The following is a 23082-nucleotide window of genomic DNA, read 5'->3' as shown; positions in this document are numbered from 1 at the left end:
GCCCGCAAGCCCCGGAGGTTAAACTCACACCATCACTCACTCACTCACATGCCTGCAACAGGCGTTGGTATTTACACTTCCCTGTGACTGCTCCTGCCAAACACACCCCCAAAGCGTGAGTGCCTGAATCAAGAGGCTCTGTTTTCAGCTCCTTCAGTTAGTATTCATTGCTCCTTTCTGGAAAACAAGATCTAAGCAGAGGCAGCAGCTTAGGGCAGCAGGATGGTGAGGAACAACAGAACAGCCAGTGTGCCTCATCCTCTGCTGGGCTTCCTGCTGATCCTGCCATGGGTCAATAGCTATTTGGAGGGAGGCAGCACACTGAGCCGTCCCCACTGCTCCTTCTTAGCTGTCTGCTTGTTCTTCATCCCATTCCTCAGGGTGAGAATGGTCTCTCTTTGACCTGGCCTAGCTTGTACTTGCACACACTGCTGAAAAGTCTTCTGGTTCTGACCTTATTGCAAACCAGCTACATTTGCTCTTCTAAAAATACTTGACATAGAACCATAGAATGGTGTGGGTTGGAAGGGACCTTAAAGATCATCCAACCCCCTCTGCCATGGGCACGGAGACCTTCCACGAGACCAGGTAAACATCTTCAAGATGTCAATTTCCTAAAAGTTTTAAGACCAAAATCAATAAACTCATTACACTTTCAGTTGGTAAATAATTGTGTTCATTTTGCTGCAGGTTCAACTATTGTCATGATACACTTCGCTCCCTCTTGCCGTTTAACGTTATTTTATGAGATACTTGAGTTACCTTTATCAGATAGTTAATGAGAGGATTGCTGTAGATAGTTAATGACAACATCTTCCTCTGGAAACTAATTAATAGAAATGCAGCATTCATGTCCTTTGGAATTTGCTCAGTTTAAACCTTTTGCCAATGAAGCAAAAGAAATCATTACAAAATACTCAAGAGTTTGTTAGAGACAGACGAAGCCTATTGTCTATTTAGGTACTGCTTAATAGGAAACGGTCTTTTCAAAAGTGAAAGCCTTTTGGCCTCAGCTCTGGAAAATGAATGTGTATTTTTAATCATGCACAGTGGTCCAGCTTAACCTTAAATGTGCAGAGATGGTTTTACAAGGCTGAGGCGCTGGCCAGGTGATGGGAACACACTCCACCTCCAGGTGGGATCCCATCTCCAGGTGTCATCTGCTGAACAATGCCACCCACACACCTGAGCTGCTCCGCTGTCACCTCCCATCTTAGGGGGGGATTCAGGCCAGATACAAGGAATAAATTCTTCCCTGTGAGGGTGGTGAGGCCCTGGCACAGGCTGCCCAGAGAAGCTGTGGCTGCCCCATCCCTGGCAGTGTTCAAGACCAGTTTGGACGGGGCTTGGAGCAACCTGGTCTAGTGAAAGGTGTCCCTGCCTGGGGCAGGAAAGCTGGAGCTGGCTGAGCTTTAAGGTCTCTTCCAACCCAAATCATTCTAGGATTCTATGATTAGGAGGGCGAGCTTGCAGGAACAGCAGAGAGAGCTCAGTTTTGGGGACAGACATGATAACATCTTGTTGTGCAGATTCCGTAATTAATTTTAATTTACTTAATTAAGAATTTAGTCTTTGGGGAAGGAAAATGAAAAAGTTGCTTCATAAACTGACAATGGGCGATTGTTCTCGGCTTCTTATCCTGGAGGCACGCAGGATAATGAGAGCCATAGAAACGCTTGGACAGATTGATTATAGAGAATAGATAGGAGTCCCCCGGCACAGGCTTCCCGTACATTAGCAGAGAAATGGATACTTCCTCGCTCCTCTGGTGTACGTCACCGCTCCCTGTCTTCACAAGAAATTAAACTGGCTCTGTCTGAATGCAGCTACTGGGGGACGAATGTGCCAATATCAAAATAAGGAACACAGAAGAGAGCAGGAGAATTGGACCGAGTTGTCCGTGTTTTAGTGGGCAGGAGCAACATGGTTCAGAATAAAAACCTGGAGACATCAGTAACTTCTGATTTGAGAATTGAACAGATTTTGATCCAGACTGCATCCCCATCCCCCTCCCCATTGGAAGAGTTCTTCATGGAGTGACTCAAAAAGATACCCAGTGTGAGATCAATCCAAAGCGCCAGATCAGGGAGCAATGCTCCGAAAACAGCACCTAGTTACATCGATCTGACTTCTTGGGTTCAATATGTGGAACAATAAAATTCCTCTGCAAAAGCAAATTCTCATTTGAAGACTTATGGCTTGTGTGGTTAATGAGGTGGATACAGATATAACCTCTGCCAGAAAAATCATCCCTTCATCAAACCTTGAATCTACAGACAACAGCAGTTGGAGAAATGATGTTATTAAAATTCTAATGTGGAAAATCCTAATACTTTTCTCCTGCATACATAAAAATAAAATGATATAAATATAAAAGAAATCCAACAGATGTAGCGTCATATGGACTTGCTTAATGGCAACGCGTAGCCTTTCAAAATAAGATTTACATCCACATTCACTACTAAACTTGACATTTACATTGAATAATTCATAATTTGCTGCTTGCTGTGCTTTGCTGCCTCTCTTGTATTCCTAACTAATATTAGCTTTGCTTTTAGTGAAGTAGCTCAGTTCTAACAAATGCAGATATTTTGTTACTCTGAAATACGTGACTGTGTGTTCAGCTAACCCCCAGTTACAACTTCCCCAGCAAGAACTCTGACTGTAAATAGAAATGCTCTGCTCAGATTTAATTCACACCATTACTGGGCTTCAGCCTAATTCTCCCACAAGTATTCCAAGTATTTTAACAGGAATCACGTGCAGCTTGGACCTGTGCTGCCATGCCAATGTGTGTTTCATTTTAAGATAAACCCATTCCACCTAACCCTTTGTACAGGTGCCAGCAAGGTGCTGTCAGGGCTCTTCCACCAGGCCATGGAGACCTCCCTTCAAAGCCACGCGTCTCCACTGCGCTCTGACCTGCGGGCAAAAGGAGAGGGGTGTAAAGCGGCTCCTGGATTCAGAAACTGTTGAAGTGGGTGCTGACGCAGGACTTCCCATGCAATTTCTATAGAAGCTACTGGCCGGTTGCAGGTGTTAGGGTTGCAAACACCATGCGTGTGCTTGCAGAAATCCCCCAAAGTTTGCACTTCATTTTAAAATTAATTCATTTATTTATGCGTTTATTTTTTAATTCTAACACTTTCTGCTTTAACCACTCAGCCATAACCAAGTTAGAACTTACAAAGGCTTAGGTAGTACCAGGTTTTTCCTGCGGGCTCTGCCCCCATCAGCTGCTGTCTGTTTTTTTTCTCAGGGTGAGGTTTCTTAATCTATTCATTCCTACCAATGGATCAAATAGCACAACACAAATCCGTTTCACTACTGCAGCACATGCTGCAGGGCCTGAAAGCCCTATTGTTTAACTAATTTGGTCTTTTTCCTCCCCGGTGGACAAGCTTGGCTCCTTCACCTGGAGAGAGAGCACTCTTCTGCATTGTTTTCCAAGGACTTCACTTGATGACCCCATAACCACAAACTCAAAGCACGGGTACTTGGTAAATCTTCAATGTGTGTCCCCCCCCCCTTTTTTTTAAATAATTTTAAATTACTATTTTTATTATTTTTTAATTTTTATTTTTTTTATTTATTTTTAAAACTTTCAATTCTGAATAGTTTATACTGCTTTTATATGAGCTTAACTAAACTTTTATATAAAGCTTTTAGTTCAACATCCACTTACCGGTACGACCAAGCTTTATTAAGCAAAAAGAGCTCTTGCAAAGCATCCAAGGGCAGCCTGAGGGCATTGGGATGGGAATGTGGAAATCTCATGTTTAATAACTGGAGTAAGCGAGGACATTAGTGATGTTCCTCACTGCTCCATCAGTAATTTTGGAGATTCCTGCCGATCAAGAGAGCATGCGAGAAGGACGTCAAGACCTGGCTCATAAGGTACAATGACTTTCCTCATAGCAAAGACAAGTTTAGGGTCTAGCACCTGGGAGAACACAGTCCAGGAGTGGAGCATGGGCTTGATCTGCCCAGCTGGGGAGCAGCTCTGTGGCAACAGACCTCGGGTCCTGGGGGACACAAGTTCAATAGGAGTGCACAGTGTGCAGCTGTGGCAATGAAAGCCATCAAGATGTTGGGCTACATCAACAAAGGCATCAGTAGCAGAGATAGAGAACTCACTATCCCACCCTACTCAGCACTTGTTAGGACACACCTGGAATACTGTATATAGAGTTTTGGTCCCTGCTCTACAAAAAGGATGTGGACAGGCTGGAGTGGGTCCAGAGAAGAGCAGAACAAAGGAGAGGAGAGGAGAAAAAAAAAAGTTTTCCCTTATTTCTCAGCTGTAAATCTTCCTTTTTTTAACTCAGAAGCAGAGAGAAGCTCCCATGATTGAGAATTCGAAATGGCAAACCCCAATAATTTTTGCTATTTTTATGACTTTCTATCTTCCTAGAGAAAAATTGGTGAAAGGAGCAAGAAATGATTTTCCTGGAACTGAAAATGAGCGATATTTCTACTGGGAGTTAAGAACTGCTTCTCTTTCAAAAGGGCCTAAAATGATGGTGATTTGATGAGATGGAAACTTCAGAGGTAACATTAAAAAAGTCTATTCGGTAAACCTGTTTTCTGTCTGAAAAGTTGGTGGCTCCTCATAGCACAAACGCTGCAACTCCCTGCTGCTGAGGTTCACAGTTCACATGCTCCAAGTACATTGTATCTGTTATATAGAATCATAATGGTTAGGGTTGTAAAGGATCTCAAGATATCTTAGGGTTTTTTTGTTTGTTTTTGCAATGCAGCCTTAATTTTGGTCCCTTGACATTTCCTCAGGGCAAGAATGCTTATTCTTCCTCATCTCCTCATCCGTGGTCTCCCACCATCACTGGGTTTAAATAACAGGTTTAAATAATAGGTATTAACACCCTCAGCAAAGTGAAATCATTAACACCCATGGGACTCACCTGGGAATGCTCTGCGCCACTGGACCTGAATGTAGACATGGCTGTAACAGCCTTTGTTCTCCCATCCCATACCGTACCTGGTGCAGCACCACTCAAAGCCAGGCTGGAGCGGTGGCTCAGGCTCAGTTTGCTCACATGTTGGCACTGGTTTCCGCCAGTCATCCTGAAACGCTGGTGGATTCTGTGGGTGCGCAGTCATTCTCTTTGACTTGCGGTGACCTGTGCTAATGCCTTCTCAGGGTTTGTATGCAGGAATGCGTGGGGACACTCTCACTCTGCCTCTCCACTCTGCATTGGCCTGGGTAAGCACGTCAAAACCCTTCCCATTTCCCCCATGTTTTCCAAAATAGGAATTTCCAGGATGTGTGTATACATATTCGTATATTTCTGCTCTAAATCCTAACCTCTCATCTTCTGCTGGGATGGCACTCAACTACGAACACTTTTCTCACAGCAGGTAAACATGTGAGCAATTAAATCTCTCCAGAATGGGTTTTGAAGGGAATATTTCAAATCTGATTTTTTTTTTTTCCTTAAGCAACAACAAATTGCAGAACCTGTCAGAGAAATGAGCTATGGAGGCCTGACATCCCGCTGCTCAGCTTCCAAATGCTAAATAAACAGAACTGATTACCATCCCAGTTGAAACAACGGCTTCCAACACAGGGTTGGCCAGGAGGCTGGTGGGACTTTTTGGGGTACATACGCTTGGGTAGTGTTATTGCAGTGATGCACCACCAGCCCCTGCTGTAACCGCTGCATTGGAGCAATACTGTAGGAGACAGGTAAACATGTGCTTGTCTTTTACGGTGAGCCTTCTCATCCCCGGTAGTGCACAGGCACAAAAACCAGGCCAAGAGGCAGCACTGAGGCAGAGATGCTCGGCATGGTGGAGTGCCCCCAGGAAGTCCCCGGGCTTGTGATTTGGAGGTAAACACATTTATTTTCTGTTGGTTTTTTTAAGTCTCAAAGTGTTTTTCCAGAGCTGATTCGACACCAGCATGATTTGTGCTTGCACCGGACTGTGAACTACATATTCTGTTTAAGCGTTTGGGATTTTGTAAATCAGTAATGTGCTTACACCACTGGGTATTTTGTGGAATCCTGAAACATGAAGTTTCTCAGTTAATACTGGTAAAAACAGCGAGAGGGAGGGGACCAATGGCCATGTTGTCAGAGCGGTCTGTTTTGACTTCGATGAGAAGGTCCTGGATTGCGCAAGCAAAAGCTTTGATGGCCACTGGCTTCCCCAACTTACCCTTCGGATGTTGCAGCCGATGGTACTGCCTTCCCAGAGGACACAGCAGGCAAACTAAGGATTTGCAGTCTTATCTGTGAATTCTCTTGGCTTTTATGCATTGAAATCAACCTCAGCGTTGTTGGTTGCTACTTAATTTGATAGTGGTGCCCACGGCCCCATTTAAGACTGGGCATCCCATCGTGGCATCTTACAAATACACAGGAAGACATAGTCCCTGCCCCGAAGAGAACATCACAGTAACTTTTTTTTCTGGTGATTTAATCATAATATTGACAACTTTATCAAAAATTACAAAACTGATATTAAAAAAATCTCTAATTCTTAGTAAGACTAGAATGGGTTTTTTTTTTTAAAAATAGAAAAGCACTTTTATGCTACGGCTCTTCTGGAATTCTCACATTACAACCCTACATAGCAAAATACAAACTGTAGCTAAGAAAGGTAGCAGTCCTAAGGTAATTCAGTCCACCACGAGCCCTCTAATATCTCTATACCATCAAACTCAGGGACTCCAAAAGGATATCACATTACTTAGAAACCTTCTGCAGAGCTGATGTAGGAAATACCTTTAAGTTCTTTTTAACCCCTAAAACCTTAGACCGTGAGGAGAACAGACCTGGGTAATCAGAGGTGGTTCGGGGTTTTTTTGATTTTTGCAAGTTTTTCTGTTTAAGCTATGTGGATATTGCTTTTGCAGTTGATACCAGCCAAACATTTTCTGAATATGAAGAAAATCCATTGAAATAAATGAAAATATCTTTTTATGGTGTTCACAAAAGGCACCATAATAGAAAGAGGAATATTTCCTTTAATTTGAATGTCACCTGAATGACTCAACCACATTGTCACCCACTTAGCAAAAGAAAGCATAATAAATAAATAAATAAATAGACAAGAATATGTAACACTTTACATCCTCAAAGAATCACGTCGTTCCCTAATCTACTGAGATACTGCTTGACATCATGGGCTCACTTTACTCAGCCAGTTCAGGTTCGTGTGATTGTGCCATATTAATGACATAATAAAGTGTTGTTCCACTTTCCACAAAGGAGTATTTTTTTATTTTTTTTTACCTTTTAAATATAGGAATTCTCTCTTAAATTAGAAAGTAGGCAAAAAGTACTTTTTAAATTTTCATTTTTAAGTCTTCTATTAGAAAAAATATAGATTTATTAAACCAAAAATAATAAGGTAGAAAGAAGGGTTGGGCCTCCATCAAAAAAGTATATTATGCTTCAATGCAAAGAGAAAGAAATGGCTCTATGGGCAAAATTCAAGTATGAGTGACCATTTTTTTAATCGTAAAGTAGGTGCAACATTTCTTAAAATGTTACAACACTGCATGACCTGTAATGCTCACAATATTTACATTAACTGCTTACATGAAACCATAAAAAACTCTAAAAGAGAAAAAAAAATTGGTATGGACTGAAGCAAACTACTCCTAGCACCCACATCAATGCCATTATTAACCAATGAAATCAAGTGCACAAAAATACTTTACATAGTCTACTGATGTAAAGTATACATTGGTGAGGAAGTACAAACCTAATTAGTTAAAATGCCAAAAGAAGGGGTCGGTCAATACAAACTCAGTTCTAGGACAGAAAGCAAAGGGAGGAAGAACCTAAATCAAGACAGGTGCTCGCGCACACACACACGCACACACACACACGCACGCATGTAGTGGTGAGTTAAAAGCCACGCGGGTGTGGAGAGACAGCGGGAAAGTGGCTGGCACAGACAATGGCCAACAGCGACTCTTTGAATGAACACGTCAACGTGGGACAGAAAAACGTGTGCTAAACTACACCCCCAAAAGACAGAAGTTGAGAAAAATAATAAAGAAAATCAGTCACTTCACAAGAGCTTGCATGGAGGACGGTGGCGTTACAGAAAAGACAAATGAACCTACCCCGTGGAAGGAAGGGCTCCTGCCTCCAGGCCCCTGTAGCCAGTGCAGCTATTGTGATCCCTTGGGCTGGGGGGAAGGAGGAGTGGGAGCTGTTCTGCCAGACATGAGAAAGCCCAGGCACGAGCCCAGAGGTAGTGCTGCGTGCCCTGGCACGCGAGAGCCGAGGCTGGGAATGCCGCCGGGTCCCGTCATCCTTGGGGATGGCTGGTCTTGGTCATGTCCTTCAGAGAGAGGAGTCTGGGACTTGGGCAAGGTGGATGGGAAGAGGAGCAATGACTTGTGATCCTGATGCCGAGTGCCGGGTGTCTGGAGAGCGGCGATACCGCCAGCTTCCCAGGATGCTGATCCCTGCCAGTCCTTAGCTAGAGAGTGAGATTTGGGAATTCAGGGAGGGGGGAAAAAAGGAAATGTGAGGTAAGCAGTGGCCCCAGACAAAGAGGTGGGGGTTACGCATGCCACCCCAGGACCAGGAATGGTGAAATGGGAATTATTTCAGGAAGCCTTGAAGTCAGATGATATCATTGCTTCCATCACCATCACCACCATCCGTGTTAAAAAGAAAATGAAATAAAATGGAAATAATGTTGTGCTATACTTCCGTTCGTTAATTTTATAATGGCTCATAGCTTTAGACTTTTAAATCTGTAGTGTATTAATTTTTTCTACATATGTTTCACATTTCTCACTTAATATAACATAAATAATTTGGTTAATAGATTTAACCTGCACATTTCAGCCACATTAATATATATAAGAATCTGTTAATGGTATAAATAATTTTTAAATAAAATAAATCTGATATGTTACATAATACTGATAAAAATTACTGTTGCTAATAGTTTTGTAAGCCACCCTTAATACGTTTTTTGTTTTAATACTGTAAGATGGGTACTGGAATTACTTTCATGAACGCTGCGGAGCATGCCCTTTCACTCTACTGCAAAACCAAACCGTAATCAATACTGATCACATTATTAAAGCAGGGCTTCTGCCCCCTTAAAAGTAAACACGATGGTTAATGACGTTAGATAATTTAAGCTAATAAATCTAGGGGCTTTGAGGGGTCAGTGTTACGGGGGATACAAACTGTTTAGTTTCTCAGGTGGCTATGAAACTTTAACTACAGAAATGGTTGACTAAAATAGTCCATCTACTTTTTTCTCTTTTTAATAAAATCTACAGCATTCTACTTTAAAAGCTACGTAAATAAAAATGCAACCGACAGTTGCAGCCTTTGAATTAATAATTAGAGCTGTGATCCCACATCCCGTTAGGAATCTGCAAGTTTGCACTCTCCTACAGAGACCTGAAATGGAGTACAGTACTTCCAGGCAAGGTTCATTCCAAACAGACAGTATCAATGAACACTCAGTGGCGTGAAGTGTATGTCATAATTAAGGTATTACATAATCATGCCTTCTCTCTGCTGTTAAATACAAAAACAGCATCTTTTACATTATCATATAAAAGCATTTAGGCTGTATTTTTATTTATCACTTTACACTGGTAGTCTCTTGTATGTGTACTCAATAGAAACCAAAGAATTTTGTACACTATTTTTTGTACAATAAAAGATAAAGTGTGCATTAGGTACGCTTGTACATGACAATATTGTACAATATTTACATTTCAGATATCACCATGAAATTCTGTATTATCTATATACACAATGAAAATTTCTCAGAAACATTTGGACTATTCCTTATAATCACAATTTTAGTATTATAGAAAAAAAAATTCAGTAATCATCTGACATTGTTACTGCAACCTCTCAAGATTTCTGATTGGCTTACCCAGCAACCACTATCCCTCCTAATCATCAAAAATATTGTACCACTAATCCACGTAGCACCCTGTGATGGTATCTATCTGTCTTCATATAAATATTGATATAACCATGTCTATATCAATACCTACATATGGACCTATGTGCATGTTCATTTTGATAAGTACTGGACCAGTAACAAAGACATTCAATGTTATCTAGAGATCTTCCTCCTCTTGGGTTTTGGAGGCTTCACTTGTCTGTCTCCCTGTGGGATTTGGTGGACCTAAAAATAAGTATATTTAGAAGTTAGCAAAGAATATCGGTCAAAGTAACCAGCCAGTAATAAATATGCTACAGGATTTCTTGAGGTGTTGTTATGAAACAGTTCTTATTACTTCAGGTATACATGGAGGCCCAAATTATGGGGAACTTCAAGAACTTTAAGGCAGTAGAGAGAAAAAGGTTGATGCTGCAACCTGTGTGCCTTGAACCTTGGCTACCTTGGAGAAAGCTTCCAGCTACAGTAACTGTGAAAGCACGTAAGTGGGAATGGAACCCAAAACTGAAATTATGTCAAATTCTTGGAGACAAACCTTTATACAGACTCATGACAAGAGCAATAGAGTAGGAAGTAGGTGGTGAGAAAATATTGCTAACAGGGAAAATAAAAGGAGTGAAATTTGGGTCTGTGGTAGCATTATTATGAAACAAGTTATGTTTAGCAAACTGTCTTCATTTAATTTTTAAAAGGAGATACTCAATTTCAAGCTAAATGCTAGATTAGTTTGAGTGTGAAACAATTTTCATCACTGTCTGCTCAGTAAAAATCACAACTTAATTGGAAGAAGAGCCGTGGAGGAAGGCGCTGAGTGTGGAATACCACCACCATCTGTCGGTGGAAGCCAGCTGCTGTATGGGAAGAGCAGTCTGCAGCTTTCCAACAGCAGGCAAACAACAGCAGCAAATCCTTCAGCAAGGTGCTATATTATTTCTCTGGGTCCATCCTGATTCCTTCAGGCCGTTAACATTTACTACGTATTTGCTCTTACAAGTAGAAATAATTCTGAGCTAATGATCTTTTCACTTAAAATGTAACAGGTATCTGAACAGTAGTAGCTGAAAAAAATGCAAGTCGCTACAAAGAGAACCACTGATTCCCTAGGAGTGCTTCTAGGAATCACAGTCTTTATGGAAATAAACTCTGGTCACAAATATTTGTGACCAGATAATTTAAATATAAGCCAAGAGTAGGTAATGACACTCAGGCTGGTACATCAGCTTGTCTGCATTATGAAGCAACCAGATGAGCAAATCCAATTACAGCAGTTTCCCTTGAGCCAGTTATATCACAGTTAAAATGCATACACCATATAGTTTACAGTATCACTGGCTTTATAAATGAAAAAAAAAAAGTTAGAATGTTAGAGGCCAAACATGTCAGAGGTTGGTATAACCAACACAGGAGATGTGTGTGCCAAACACAACACCCCACATTAATTTGTAACAGACCTACAATCAGATACTGCTTTCCTATTTCTTCCAAAGACAAGAGGAAAATGCACACTGTTTTAAATTGAAACCCTATCTCATTTTGTAAAACTCAGAAGTTTAAACAAAAGATTGCTTCTATTATTACTTACAGGAGCCATTAGAAATTACTGCATAACTTATTGAATATTTCTTGGTGGTTCTGAAATCAGCTCTAAGCCTCCAGTTCTGTATACATTTCCCTTTATATACTCCAGAAGCTCCCCTGTGGTTTTACCACAATTTCTAAATAGGCACATGTACAAGCATCTTCAGTACTGAGCACTGAATATCAGGAAAATGCATTTCTGTATTCAAATGGGTAATTAATAATTTCAGAAATTACTATTGGTAAGATAGGGGAGGTTTCATGTGCTGTGATAAAACTTTTGCATTTCTAAGTGTGCTTCAATAAAATTACAATCATGTTTTAAGTATGAAGACAGTATATTATATAAACCACATTTCATATCAGACAGATTTAGGGCTTACAAATAACAGTGTAATTACTGCAGAAAAAACACTCTTAGATTTGATATTAGGGACGCTTTTTTTTTTAACTTACCTTTCCTGACAGGATCTTTCATTTCACATGAGGAAAACTTTATTCAAAGAGTTTTACATTCAAAAGAATGATGCTTTTAAATGTGGTTTCAATATCTTGCTACCAAACAGAAAACAAATGAGCTTGATTTTGTGTCACTAGACAGAGAAAACCCCTGGAACAGGAGCAGGACTGGAACCAATCCAAATATTATCAGGCTGCATGGGTAAAAGTATGCCGAGGAATCTCTTTGTGAAAAATAATATAATTGGCAATGCAACAAAAATCCCACAATTTTCCCGTTTTTTTCAGAATGATTAGACATTTGTAAACAGTTTTAATGCAGGAGAAATACTGAAATTTCCATGTTATTTAAGAAAACAGAAACAAAAAATATCTTAGAAAGCAATCCAAACCAACACTCCCAGTCTTCACATGCAGAAACACAGAAAAAGGAGATTAGTGCTAATGTGAAAAGAAACTTACATTCCCAGACATTTTGTCTAGTTCACTCATGGCCTCATGTATAGCAGCTTCTAAATGGTTATTTAGCTTTCCACTTCTAGGAAGAAAAAAATAACACCATTAACAATTCTTAGTAAGAGAGAAAAAATTCAGTAGATTTAAAACCCCCAATAAACACATTAATTCAGTGGGCACATTCTACTAACAGTAAAGCCTCCAGGTTGTTACAGCACAACTAAGCAAGGTCAGACCTATAGACCGTATTATGCAAACTAAAGGCTTGTATTGTAGTTAAGGAAGAAAAATTAAAGCCAGCACTCCAGTAAGTTGTACAGTTACAATATCCACAAGTCAATTACACCCATGAATAAAAAGCCAGAGCACTTCCTCGTAACAAGGCATTTTGTACAATCTTTTTCTTTTCATCATTAGCAAAGGGCCAGACTCACATGGGTCTTAATCAGGAGCAGAAGAGGAATATTCTGGACTTCAAAAGTTATTAAACCTTTAGTGCCAGCTTGCCTTTGCCTACTTCCGCTCCATGCTGCATGCTGCATTTACTCTCTAAATGTCGTCACATTTTGGCAATACTTTTGTGAAGGACGAAATACATACACTGCTGTCTTCTCAAGAAAACAGTGTGTGAGCTGAAAAGTCTTTTTACCCAATACAAAAAGCTTAAAGTGAAATACCCCTTCTAACTTTAAATAGCCAGAGGAATATAAGTGGTAAGAATCTTCTAAAACATTGCTAGTTTTACTATGACAGTTTTAGAACGACAGCTAGTTTCAGAATGACAGCACAGAAGGGTTATGGTAAAGGCAGGATGAAGACTTTCTTCTTCCAACCCCAAAGTTACCCCAAGTCACTGGGCAGATCCACACACATCTAATTGTACAGTGACATTTTTTATTTATGCATATTTCTTCTTTAAAGAAGTTTCCTGCTTAAAGACCATGCTGTCCATGACAGGTTATGCTTCTATAGCTCCATCTTCATCCCTCAAGAGTTTCAAGGTAGCAAATCGTACTTGAGCACAAGTTAATATTGGTCACTCACAGCTTGTTGCAGATCTCCGCTTAAAAGCAGGTATATATATATAGATAGACAGATAGGTAGGTTCATTCATAGCTTTAACTGAATAAGTACATTTATAAGAGTAATGAACTTGAAGACAAACAGCTGAATATGAAACGAGAAAAATCATCCTGCAGATGAGGGACATTATTATGAGCATCCATCACAATATCGTCAGGAAGTAAGAGAGTACTGTTATCTCTGCTCTGGAGATGCAGAAATGAGGGGAGGAAGAAGAGAGCCATCTGCATCATGAGGGAAGACCGTCCATCACAGAAGGAGACACTTTATAAAAAGCCCCTCCCCTTTTAATAAGGAAAGCAAACTCATCATGTCAGCTGGGACATTCTTCCCTTGAATTTGACTTGAAGATTTATAGCAACTACAAGTATTGTCAAAAGACTGACAAGGAAGTAGCACAGATGAACTTATATGACCAGCACTGCTGTACAGCAATTCCACCCCCCTAGATCAGCAAAATGATTTTCATATCCATCAGTACAGCTGGGAGAATCGAAGACAGGAGATCAGAGGGTCTGTTTTTTATTATTCAAAGAGGATATTCCCTAACACTAATTTGCATTGGTTATCTGAGCTATACCACGGCATCAACTGCACAAAAGAATTAAAAAAGCTAGAAACCTTACTGAGTATGGTGCGACTTTAGAATCATGTACTGCAATGTAGTTTAAATCAGCCAAAGAAATGGTAAGATAAACTGAAATCAAAATTTGCATACCCAGCCTGACATGCCCACCTGGGTTTTCTATCTACTTGGCTAGACTGATTGCCAAAAAAAATATTTAAGTTATGCAACTTGGGCAAGTGAAGGCACTCTTTGATCTTATAAATGACAAATAATATTGTTTAGTGGCAACTTAAGCTCCTATAAAGGTTATATGACTGTATCTTAGTAACTGATACCTTAACAGATAATAACAGATGCCTTAATAACTAATAACATTGCTGACTTGTACGTCACCTAGAAGCAGATTTCAGATGTCAAACTACCTATATGTGATGTAAAGTTATCTAATCAACATTATGTTCTATCAGCAGCCCACCCTTATTAAAATATCTATGAAATTCCTGCTGAGTCAGAAAAGCCATTTGAAAGTATTTAAAATACACATGAACATTTGCACTGTAGTTTTAAGACTCTGTTGTTATCTTAATTTTACTCTCAAGGCAATGATCAGCCCCCACAGCAAATCAAAGTTTCAGAAAAGTCTGTCACTGAAATACTCATTTACTGCAGAAAAACCACTGTAGCTAAAACCTGAGAATTTGCTACCTGATCAACATATGCATCATGTCTCTAGTGATGCAAACCAACCTGTGAGCATCAAATTACATTTAAGAACATGAAGTGAGTTTGTTCCTCTCATTGAAAAGCAGCACAACGTATCTTAGAAAACCTCCCATGGCCAACAGCTTTGAAGAAGGGAAGATAACTGTTTTGTAAAAAGCATTCTGTTAATCCTCCTCCTCCTCCCCACTAGGATGCATTAACATTTAAAATTTTACCAAATCATAAAATCAGAATAAAGTCTGAGCCTGTCTGGAGTTGAAGCTCCCTCCTACAGTAGACATATTCCAGATTTCACCTGCAGTCGCTGCTTCTGGGCAGCTCCTGCAGCAACAATGACGTCTGAGCGCACCCATCTCACTTGACTGTTAACAGTATAGGGCAAGCTGCTACTAGACTCACATCTAGAGAGGACAAAGAGACTTAGTACTGTATCAGGATGGAGACTGAATATGGCACACATTCAACAGGAGTAATATCAGAGACATAACGTCAACTCTAAGAAGCCACTGCTCAAACTTCATTTTGAAATAACTTAGCATGGATGGTAGAGATGGTAATGGTAGGGATGGCAAAGGGCACGTTCCCGATAAAAGAGAGCCCTGGTGTGGGAAATAACACACAGAGAAACACAAAACCACAGAAGAAGGAGACATGGCACTGGGTTGTGACACTTGGAAGATGCTTTGCGTGCAGTGTGATAGGAGAATGCTAGCGAACAGAGGAATCCAGATAACTACAAAACTTGGGAAAAAACAAAGATTGGATCAGACAAGGCTTTGATAAGGGAAAACTGGGAACACACTCTTCTGGAGACCACAACTGGATAGGTGAGGACGCTGCTACGTCATGACTTGTTGGAAGCAAGAAAGGGACATGGCTCAAACAGGAATGGAATGGCTGAGACGGAGCTGAAAAAGGTGGGAATGGCTCAGTGGTTTGTACTTGAGTGCATCTTCCTACAACCCCCAGAATAAATAGGACAGTTAAGAAGCCACACCACTTCTCACCACTTCTGCACATCTCAGAGGAGATGCCTCTGAGACATCCCCAAGCAAAACCAAAACATTTTTTTCTACAGAAAATGTTTTAGATCCTACTACTAGTTGAAGTTACAAAGCTCAGCAAGGCTAACACATTGCCTATGCTGGTGAAAAGTGCTACAATGACTTTTTTTGTCTCGTGTCTTGTTTACAAACCTAAAAAGCTGAATACACAAGCTTGTGTATTCACTACAAACTAGCTCTTACAGTTAGATTAAGATTTACAAGTACTGGATTTGAGGTGCAACTTGAATGCCATCCTAATTACACCCCTATTATAACACAGCTTTCAGCTTTGCAGACATTTTAAATCTTTAATTTAGTTTTAATAATTTTATATTTAATATATAATATGAATATATATTATTGGAGACTGGCCATGCAGTGAAGATAAAAAAATCAAAAATATACTAGGGCTGAGACAAGAAAGTTAGGAATATGAAGAATGGAGTTAAGGAATCTGAATGTCATTTTGAGGACTTGGATGCTAACCTTGCTCTGCAAAACACACGGGACCTGTGCAATGCTAGTTCATGCTCTCTCAGCTGAATTTGTCCTGTGTTTCTTTACCTGTGTCTTCATAGGTAAAGAAGTGTTCAACTTGATGCCAGTAGGTGATACGTATAAGTGCTGAATACTTAGATAAGTAGGAAACGGAAACAGAAACAGGAGTATTCTATGTGTAGCAATTATATCTAATGCTAAATGTTTTAAAACAACTGGAATTGCGTGCAACAAGAAACCACCGAGAGAAAAAGCAGAAAAAAGACTATAAAGATTAATAACATTTTCAGATATATTTACAAAAGTAAAAAGGAAAAGGAAAAAAAGGAAGGGTCCATGCAGAAATACTAAAAGCTTTGAAGTGTGAAATGCGCACAAGTCTAAATATGGAGGAAGAAACTTTAAGGGCTGTAAAGCAATCCTACAGAAGAGGAAACCATGTGCCCCTGACTGGCTGGGATATTCAGTACTTCTGGTTTCCATATGGGCAAGCAATGGGGCAGCACCAGACATGCTGCTAAACAAGGCCACTGGATTCAGTGGAATTGCAGACAATCCCTGCAGTCTGCTAAATATACGAATGCAAATCAGAAGATGGGAATTCTTAAATTGTACTGTCTATTTCAACTTTAACACCTCTTTAAATTTGTTCCCGGTGTCACCTTACTTGAGTCACGTATTTCACTTCAGGGACATGAGCAAATAACTGGGGAGTTGCCAAAAGCCCTTCTGTGTTCTCACCACACACCCGTAAAATCCAGCAAGTTATTTTGAGGATGATCTTGGAGAAAACAACCACCAACATTGTCTCATGGGCATAAAAAATACTCCTCTTGCGTGCCTCATGACACTCAAATAAAATAAAAACTTACACCATAAAAGGAATTGAAGACAAATAATTATTTAATTTCTTTAAGCCTATGTTTATTGTGCTAAAGACAAGTACTGCAAGCTGGCTTTAAATCCTCACAGATTCAAGGTAATTTTTTTTTTTCACTGCCACAGTAAATAAGCAGCAGCACCCTAGAACAAATCCAATCATAGTACAATTTCTACTTTGCTATCCTTTCATAGCTGTCCAGATTTTTTTTTGCTTCTAAAGCCAACCATTTTCCTCTTTTTCTCTATGCTGATCGTGTCCTCATACTCTTTCAGTGTCTTTCTATCCTCCTACATTTGTAAATAAAACCTAAAAGGCAAGATAAAGCCAAATAATTCATACATGTCTGGCACAAAGCACTAGGAAAGCTCTGTACTAAGCCCCGTGCCTGGTTAAATATAGCCAGACTTTACAAATTCTGAAGTGCTTCTCAGAAATGGGAAATAAACTGGATTTATCTGAATAAACCTGTGGTCTACCTATAGCAGCAGCTGCCAGAAGGAGAGGGAAGAGATAAGAAGGGCAGATCTTGTTAAAAACGTATTTGGTCAGAATAGTTCTGATGTAGTAACTTTTTTTGCTGTAAATCAGAAATCCTACACATGAAAGCTCAAACAAGGAGGATGACATTTTAAAAAGGCTACTGTAAATATCAAAAGATGCAATAAAAATGCAGGTATCAAAGATCTGAGTTGATTATCATAAACAACAGAAGGAATTCAGAAAATTAACTCTTCAGTTTTACCGATCTGCTAAGCTTCCCAAAATGAGTGTCTTACGTAGCAAAAGAATTCAATTATTCCATTTCACTACTAAATGAATGAGCATTTTACTTACTTTCTGTTCCTTTTTCTGGCTCGGTTGTAAGCTTCTAGACCTTCTGTTAGTGTCTTCAACTTCTCTGGCTCCACCTGAGTGAAGGTATGAACACCAAACCACATTACCCAGACCTGCAATTATTAAACATTGCTTTTACTTTACTGCTAGACATGCATTATTGTGGAGTCTAATATTCACTGCATCCATGACACGAACCTACCCAGCTAAGAATTAACGAATGTCTGTCTATATACACCCCCTCATATATATATGTATATACTGTAAATTCTCTAGAGGGCCCACAGCAATAGAAACCCAAAACCCAAAACCCTGACACTCACGAAAACAAAATTAAGGAGACTAATATTTTTAAAACCTTTTTTTCTTCATATTAGTAATATGAACACTGTTGTTGAAATCTTTTAACTCTGTACTCACATTTTACAAATGTCTTTTTACACCTTTGAGACCACCTGGAATGCATTAACATACCAAGCTGCCTAGTGCACATGATACAATTTTTTTTATAGATGCCATCAACACAAAAATGTTTCACATCACCTCAAATTTCTTGATAAAGCATTTAAGGCCTCCGTTCAACAATGCTACCAATGGCATGGTCAAATTCATTCCTATTTCAGAAGAGCCACCTTACATGCTTAAGTTAAAAGGCTTAAGGCCTTGAAAAAGGGGTGGGCAAGGTGACAAACTTTATGAATGTGCATGACTTATCTGGAGCTTGCTTTAGCCAGCTGACTCATTGGTCCTAAAAAAGGTCTTTTAAATTTTTTCTTAAGCAGCACATACTTTAGCAATCTGCTGAGTCAGGAATGAATACAGGCACGTGCTCAACAGGGCTGCTGAGCTGGTATTTAAAGCTCCTTAACTGGAACTTTCAGATCTCTTGAAATTGACCAGAACGATAAATCTTTTAAGCAGTCTGTATATAAACTGCTGCATATAATTACTGGCACCACTGCACAGGTACCAGTTAGTACCACTGTAAACAACACAAGCAAGAAGGAAACAAATTATATCATCTATATTTCATCATTTGCATTCTCAAAACGTGAGCCCATTTAACTCTGCATATTATTTGGCTCAGTCATTTCTGCTTAAAACCAAAAAAAGGTACTTAAAACCAAAAAGTTATTTAAAACACATCAATGTAAAGAGAATGAATGGATGAACTCCTTTTTCTTTGTCAGTATTGCCACATTTCGCTTGACTTATTTTTTCATCTTTATATAACAAGAACCTTGTATAGCATTTGTTTGATTAGAAAGTACAGCTTATGTTTTGACACAAGGAAAATTAATTCTATAAATACAAATTTATTAAGCATGCCTATATACAATCAAAAAAAAGAAACTTAAATGCAAATTCCCTCTAAACCCAGACTTTCTATTACTAAATAATTTATATTCACAATGAAATAGATTTTTAGATGTGACAATGTGTAGGTAGTCAGTGAGCAAGTTGTCAAAATCTCTAGCAATAAGGCAAATATAATACATGTTTAGACCACATTTCCCATGTCTGAACTTAATGCATCTGATAATGAAATTGGGGAATACTGCCATTTCAGGAACTTACAAAATGAATGTCATTAATGGTGAAACTGGCACATGGGGAAGCAAGATTTCTATTTTCATGAAACAGATTCAATTATGCTGCAGACTGTAGCTCTTTTCCCTTAAAACTGTGTTTACTTCTAATTCAAGACTGCACATACTTGGAAATGCTTCCTCTCCTAATCAGACTTCGGAAAAATACAAATGCATACAAAAGAAGTACTATCTGTTTAAAACCTGGGAAGCTTTCATAAGGATAACAGCAGAAGAAACAGCACAAAACACTTACAGGATGAGCAAACCACCTTCAGTTTATGTGTTACATCTCCTACATTAAAACTGTATTAACGGAGGCAATGCTACTCTGTCTGTGATACACCACAGCTCAAGCCTTTCATTTTACAGCATGTTTGAAAAACAGCTAAAGGATAAACTGTGATTTTTCAAACTGAACAGAATTAAAGAATTCTGAGACAGTTGGGCTTGTTCAGCCTGGAGAAGAAAAGGCTCCAGGGAGACTTTAGAGCACCGTCCAGTGACTAAAGGGGCTGACAAGCAAGCTGGAGAGGGGCTTTCTACAAGAACATGTAGGGACAGGATACAGGGATATGGGACGGCTTTAAATTGACAGAGGGGAGTTTTAGGTTAGATACTTGGAAGAAGTTATTCACCATGAGGGTGGTGAGGCCCTGGCACAGGGTACCCAGAGAAGCCGTGGCTGCCCCATCCCTGGCAGTGTTCAAGGCCAGGCTGTATGGGGCTTTGAGCAACCTGGTCTGGCAGAAGGTGTCCCTGCCTGTGGCAGGGTTGTGGAATTAACTATCTTTAAGGTCCCTTCCAATCCAAACCGTTCCATGATTCTATGAAAATAACACAATCGTGATCCTTTACCTTGGACACTTTACTACATGACAAAGTTGTCATGAATATTAAATTGGACATTATCCATACCCACAATATATGTGTTCACATAAGAAGCAAGCTTTACAAAGTGTTGTATACACCTGCCACTAGATATATAAAAAAGTTCAATGGTAAATATTTTTCTGAATAGCTAATACCATGTTAGGTAACAAGGGACTTAAGTAATAAAAAAGAATCAAGTATCTTCATCACTGGAAGTTTGTAATGGTAGAGCATTGTAACACCTGATAGCACTTTTCAAAAGCAGTAGTATCCAACTGCTAATATAACATGGGTATTGGAAGCAAGTATAACAGATATATTTGAATTAATAATACAATAAGCCATTACAATAATAAGTAATACATACAAATGGGATTTTCAGGACACTGATAAATCGCACATATTATTATATGTAAAACTATAAAAGTCAGTTTAAAAAAAAATAGTTTAACTGATGGAAAGTCATATTGTGAACAATACTTGCCCTTTAAGAATCACTATGAAATACACTAACTGGAAATTACTGCTCATACAAACCCTCTGATTTTCACATTGTTGCTCTCAAAACTCTGTTCTCATCTAGGTGATTTGATTAGGTTAATAATCAAATTAATTACTTCATGAAATACACATCCTCCATTTTAGGATGTGTGTGCACTTTCTGCTGTTACTGCTGCAGTTCTTTTGGGTTCCTGTTTAATTTTCAAATAGCCAAAAAGCAAGTGTTCATTAGGAAACAAAGGTGTAATATTCCTCCCTTCTCCTGTGTGAGAAACACCATTCTAGCTGCTCCTCAAACAGAAGCATTATTACATTAAATACCCAAAATCTTTTAAATGGAAACAGAAACCGAATTATGTATGATATAAAGTACAGATAATATATAAAGTACAGATAATATACAAAGTACCATGAAAACCAAACAGCATAGCAAAACTAATATTACAGTATAGAAGGTTAACATATGAATATACAAATACTTTGAAAGATGCTCTAAGAAAGCTCCACAGAAAACAGTATTTTGAGAACTGCTGATAGTGGCTCCCACCATGAATTGTAACATTACAGGATCTTTTGAAGCACAGAATTTCTGAAGAACATTTGGTTTTCCAGGTTATTTCTTTTTTTGTTTTCAAGGTCCTTTTTTTTTCTGTTTGGTGTGGTGTCCTTCTGCTCCCCCCCCTTCTTTTTCTTTCCTTCAGATAGGGTGCCCAAACATCTAAAGAATGCAGCTGTACAACACATTATGAGAGTGTTTGAACATGTGTATAGATTGCCATTGTGCATGGGAATTCCTGTCTGTTTTCAACTATAAACAGAACTATTATGCAGCACATACACATTTTCACCTCTTTCGTATTAACCCCTGTATCCCACCTTTCAACCTCAACTCCTGACCTTTGGAATGATCATTCACTCTGTACCACTTCTTGGAGAAAAACAGACTTTTTTTAATTTAAAATTATTATCATAAAGTTAAAGGCCTTCTGAAGCAAGAGGTGATTCATTACATGGGACTTCCAGATGAAGAACTTGAAGCAGTCTCTCTTGCTGCCTCCACAAGCACCTTGTCAGTACTGCATGAGCAGCAATGTATGCATTTCCATTTTGCTTTCCTGTTGTTCGCGCTTCAGTATACAATAAAATCTCTGCCATGGAATATAATGCTACACAATGCTTATATAATGTACATAGGAGACAGAAAATTGAAGAAGGCGGGTTTGCACAAAGCAACTCTACATTCTGGTATCCACAAATTCGGGAGTGAACTTAGAAAGCTGCTAAGGAATGAAAAATGAAAAAAGATCATCCTTTTTACAAAAAAAACCCTTTTCAAATGTATCAAACCAGTCATACACATACAGATACACACCTTTGTGAAGTTAATACATAAACGCATACTTGGAACATACATGCAGTGAATCACTGTTTCTGTAATTCATAAGGGATGATGATATTGTACACCTTATTTTTCCAGTTTTGTTTAATTTTTATATTTTGTGGTCTGGGCCACTTGCATATGCTTTATAAACTGACTTGTAACTTGGGGATCTAACCTTTATAAGGAATGAGCTCTTAAGCATTCAAATACTGCTAGCAAAGTATACTGAACTCTCTATAAATACTTTTGTTCAGCTAGTCAGACTGGAGCTCTCTGAAACCTTTATGGGTATAAGGAGATCAACAGAGAAACTACCTGTAAAGAGAGACTAAAATTCTCTTGGAAGAGGGTTGAAACCATTCTGGCCAAACATCACCCCAGTTATTTATAGTACCAAATTCATCAAAGATCTATTGGACTGTTTGGGGAAATCACATTTGCATACCAGCCTATCATCAGCAAAGATGGTAAGACCAGCAGTGGTTACAACAAAGATACACCAGTTGCAACTCAAGGAGCTCCTGAGCTGGTGGGAGTCAGAGACTGCTGGTGAAGAAGCACTTTCCAACATCCTCTTGCATTTGTTTTCCTCTGGATATCTACTCTTGGTCTGATTTTTGGTAGGAATACTTTGGTCCAACCTACTATCACCATTATTACGACTGTTGTCATGCAGTGTACTA

The 23082-nt window shown here is 39.2% G+C and overlaps 1 protein-coding gene across 17 annotated transcripts in view; it reads right to left on the bottom strand.

Annotated features, from left to right (window-relative positions):
* Positions 1-6971: 6971 nt before the first annotated feature.
* The window catches only part of MBD5 (methyl-CpG binding domain protein 5), a 161055-nt gene continuing 144944 nt past the window's right edge, over positions 6972-23082 (bottom strand). For 15 of the 17 annotated variants that reach the window (XM_061363711.1, XM_061363708.1, XM_061363714.1 and 12 more), the window contains 3 exons: positions 18056-18168; positions 12427-12502; positions 6972-10152 (listed from right to left, as the gene is read on the bottom strand). In XM_061363711.1, the coding sequence (XP_061219695.1) occupies positions 10081-10152; positions 12427-12502; positions 18056-18168 (261 nt within the window). In that variant the 3' untranslated portion in view covers positions 6972-10080. The remainder of the gene's footprint in view (positions 10153-12426; positions 12503-18055; positions 18169-23082) is intronic. The other 2 variants (XM_061363720.1, XM_061363722.1) reach the window with 1 other exon arrangement.

The sequence above is a fragment of the Neopsephotus bourkii genome, unplaced genomic scaffold, assembly GCF_033783945.1.
Source record: "Neopsephotus bourkii isolate Nb327-2 ecotype Australia unplaced genomic scaffold, CSIRO-AGI_Nbou_v1 NB_1181, whole genome shotgun sequence".
Taxonomy (NCBI): domain Eukaryota; kingdom Metazoa; phylum Chordata; class Aves; order Psittaciformes; family Psittacidae; genus Neopsephotus; species Neopsephotus bourkii.
This window is presented reverse-complemented; position numbering and strand designations above follow the sequence as displayed.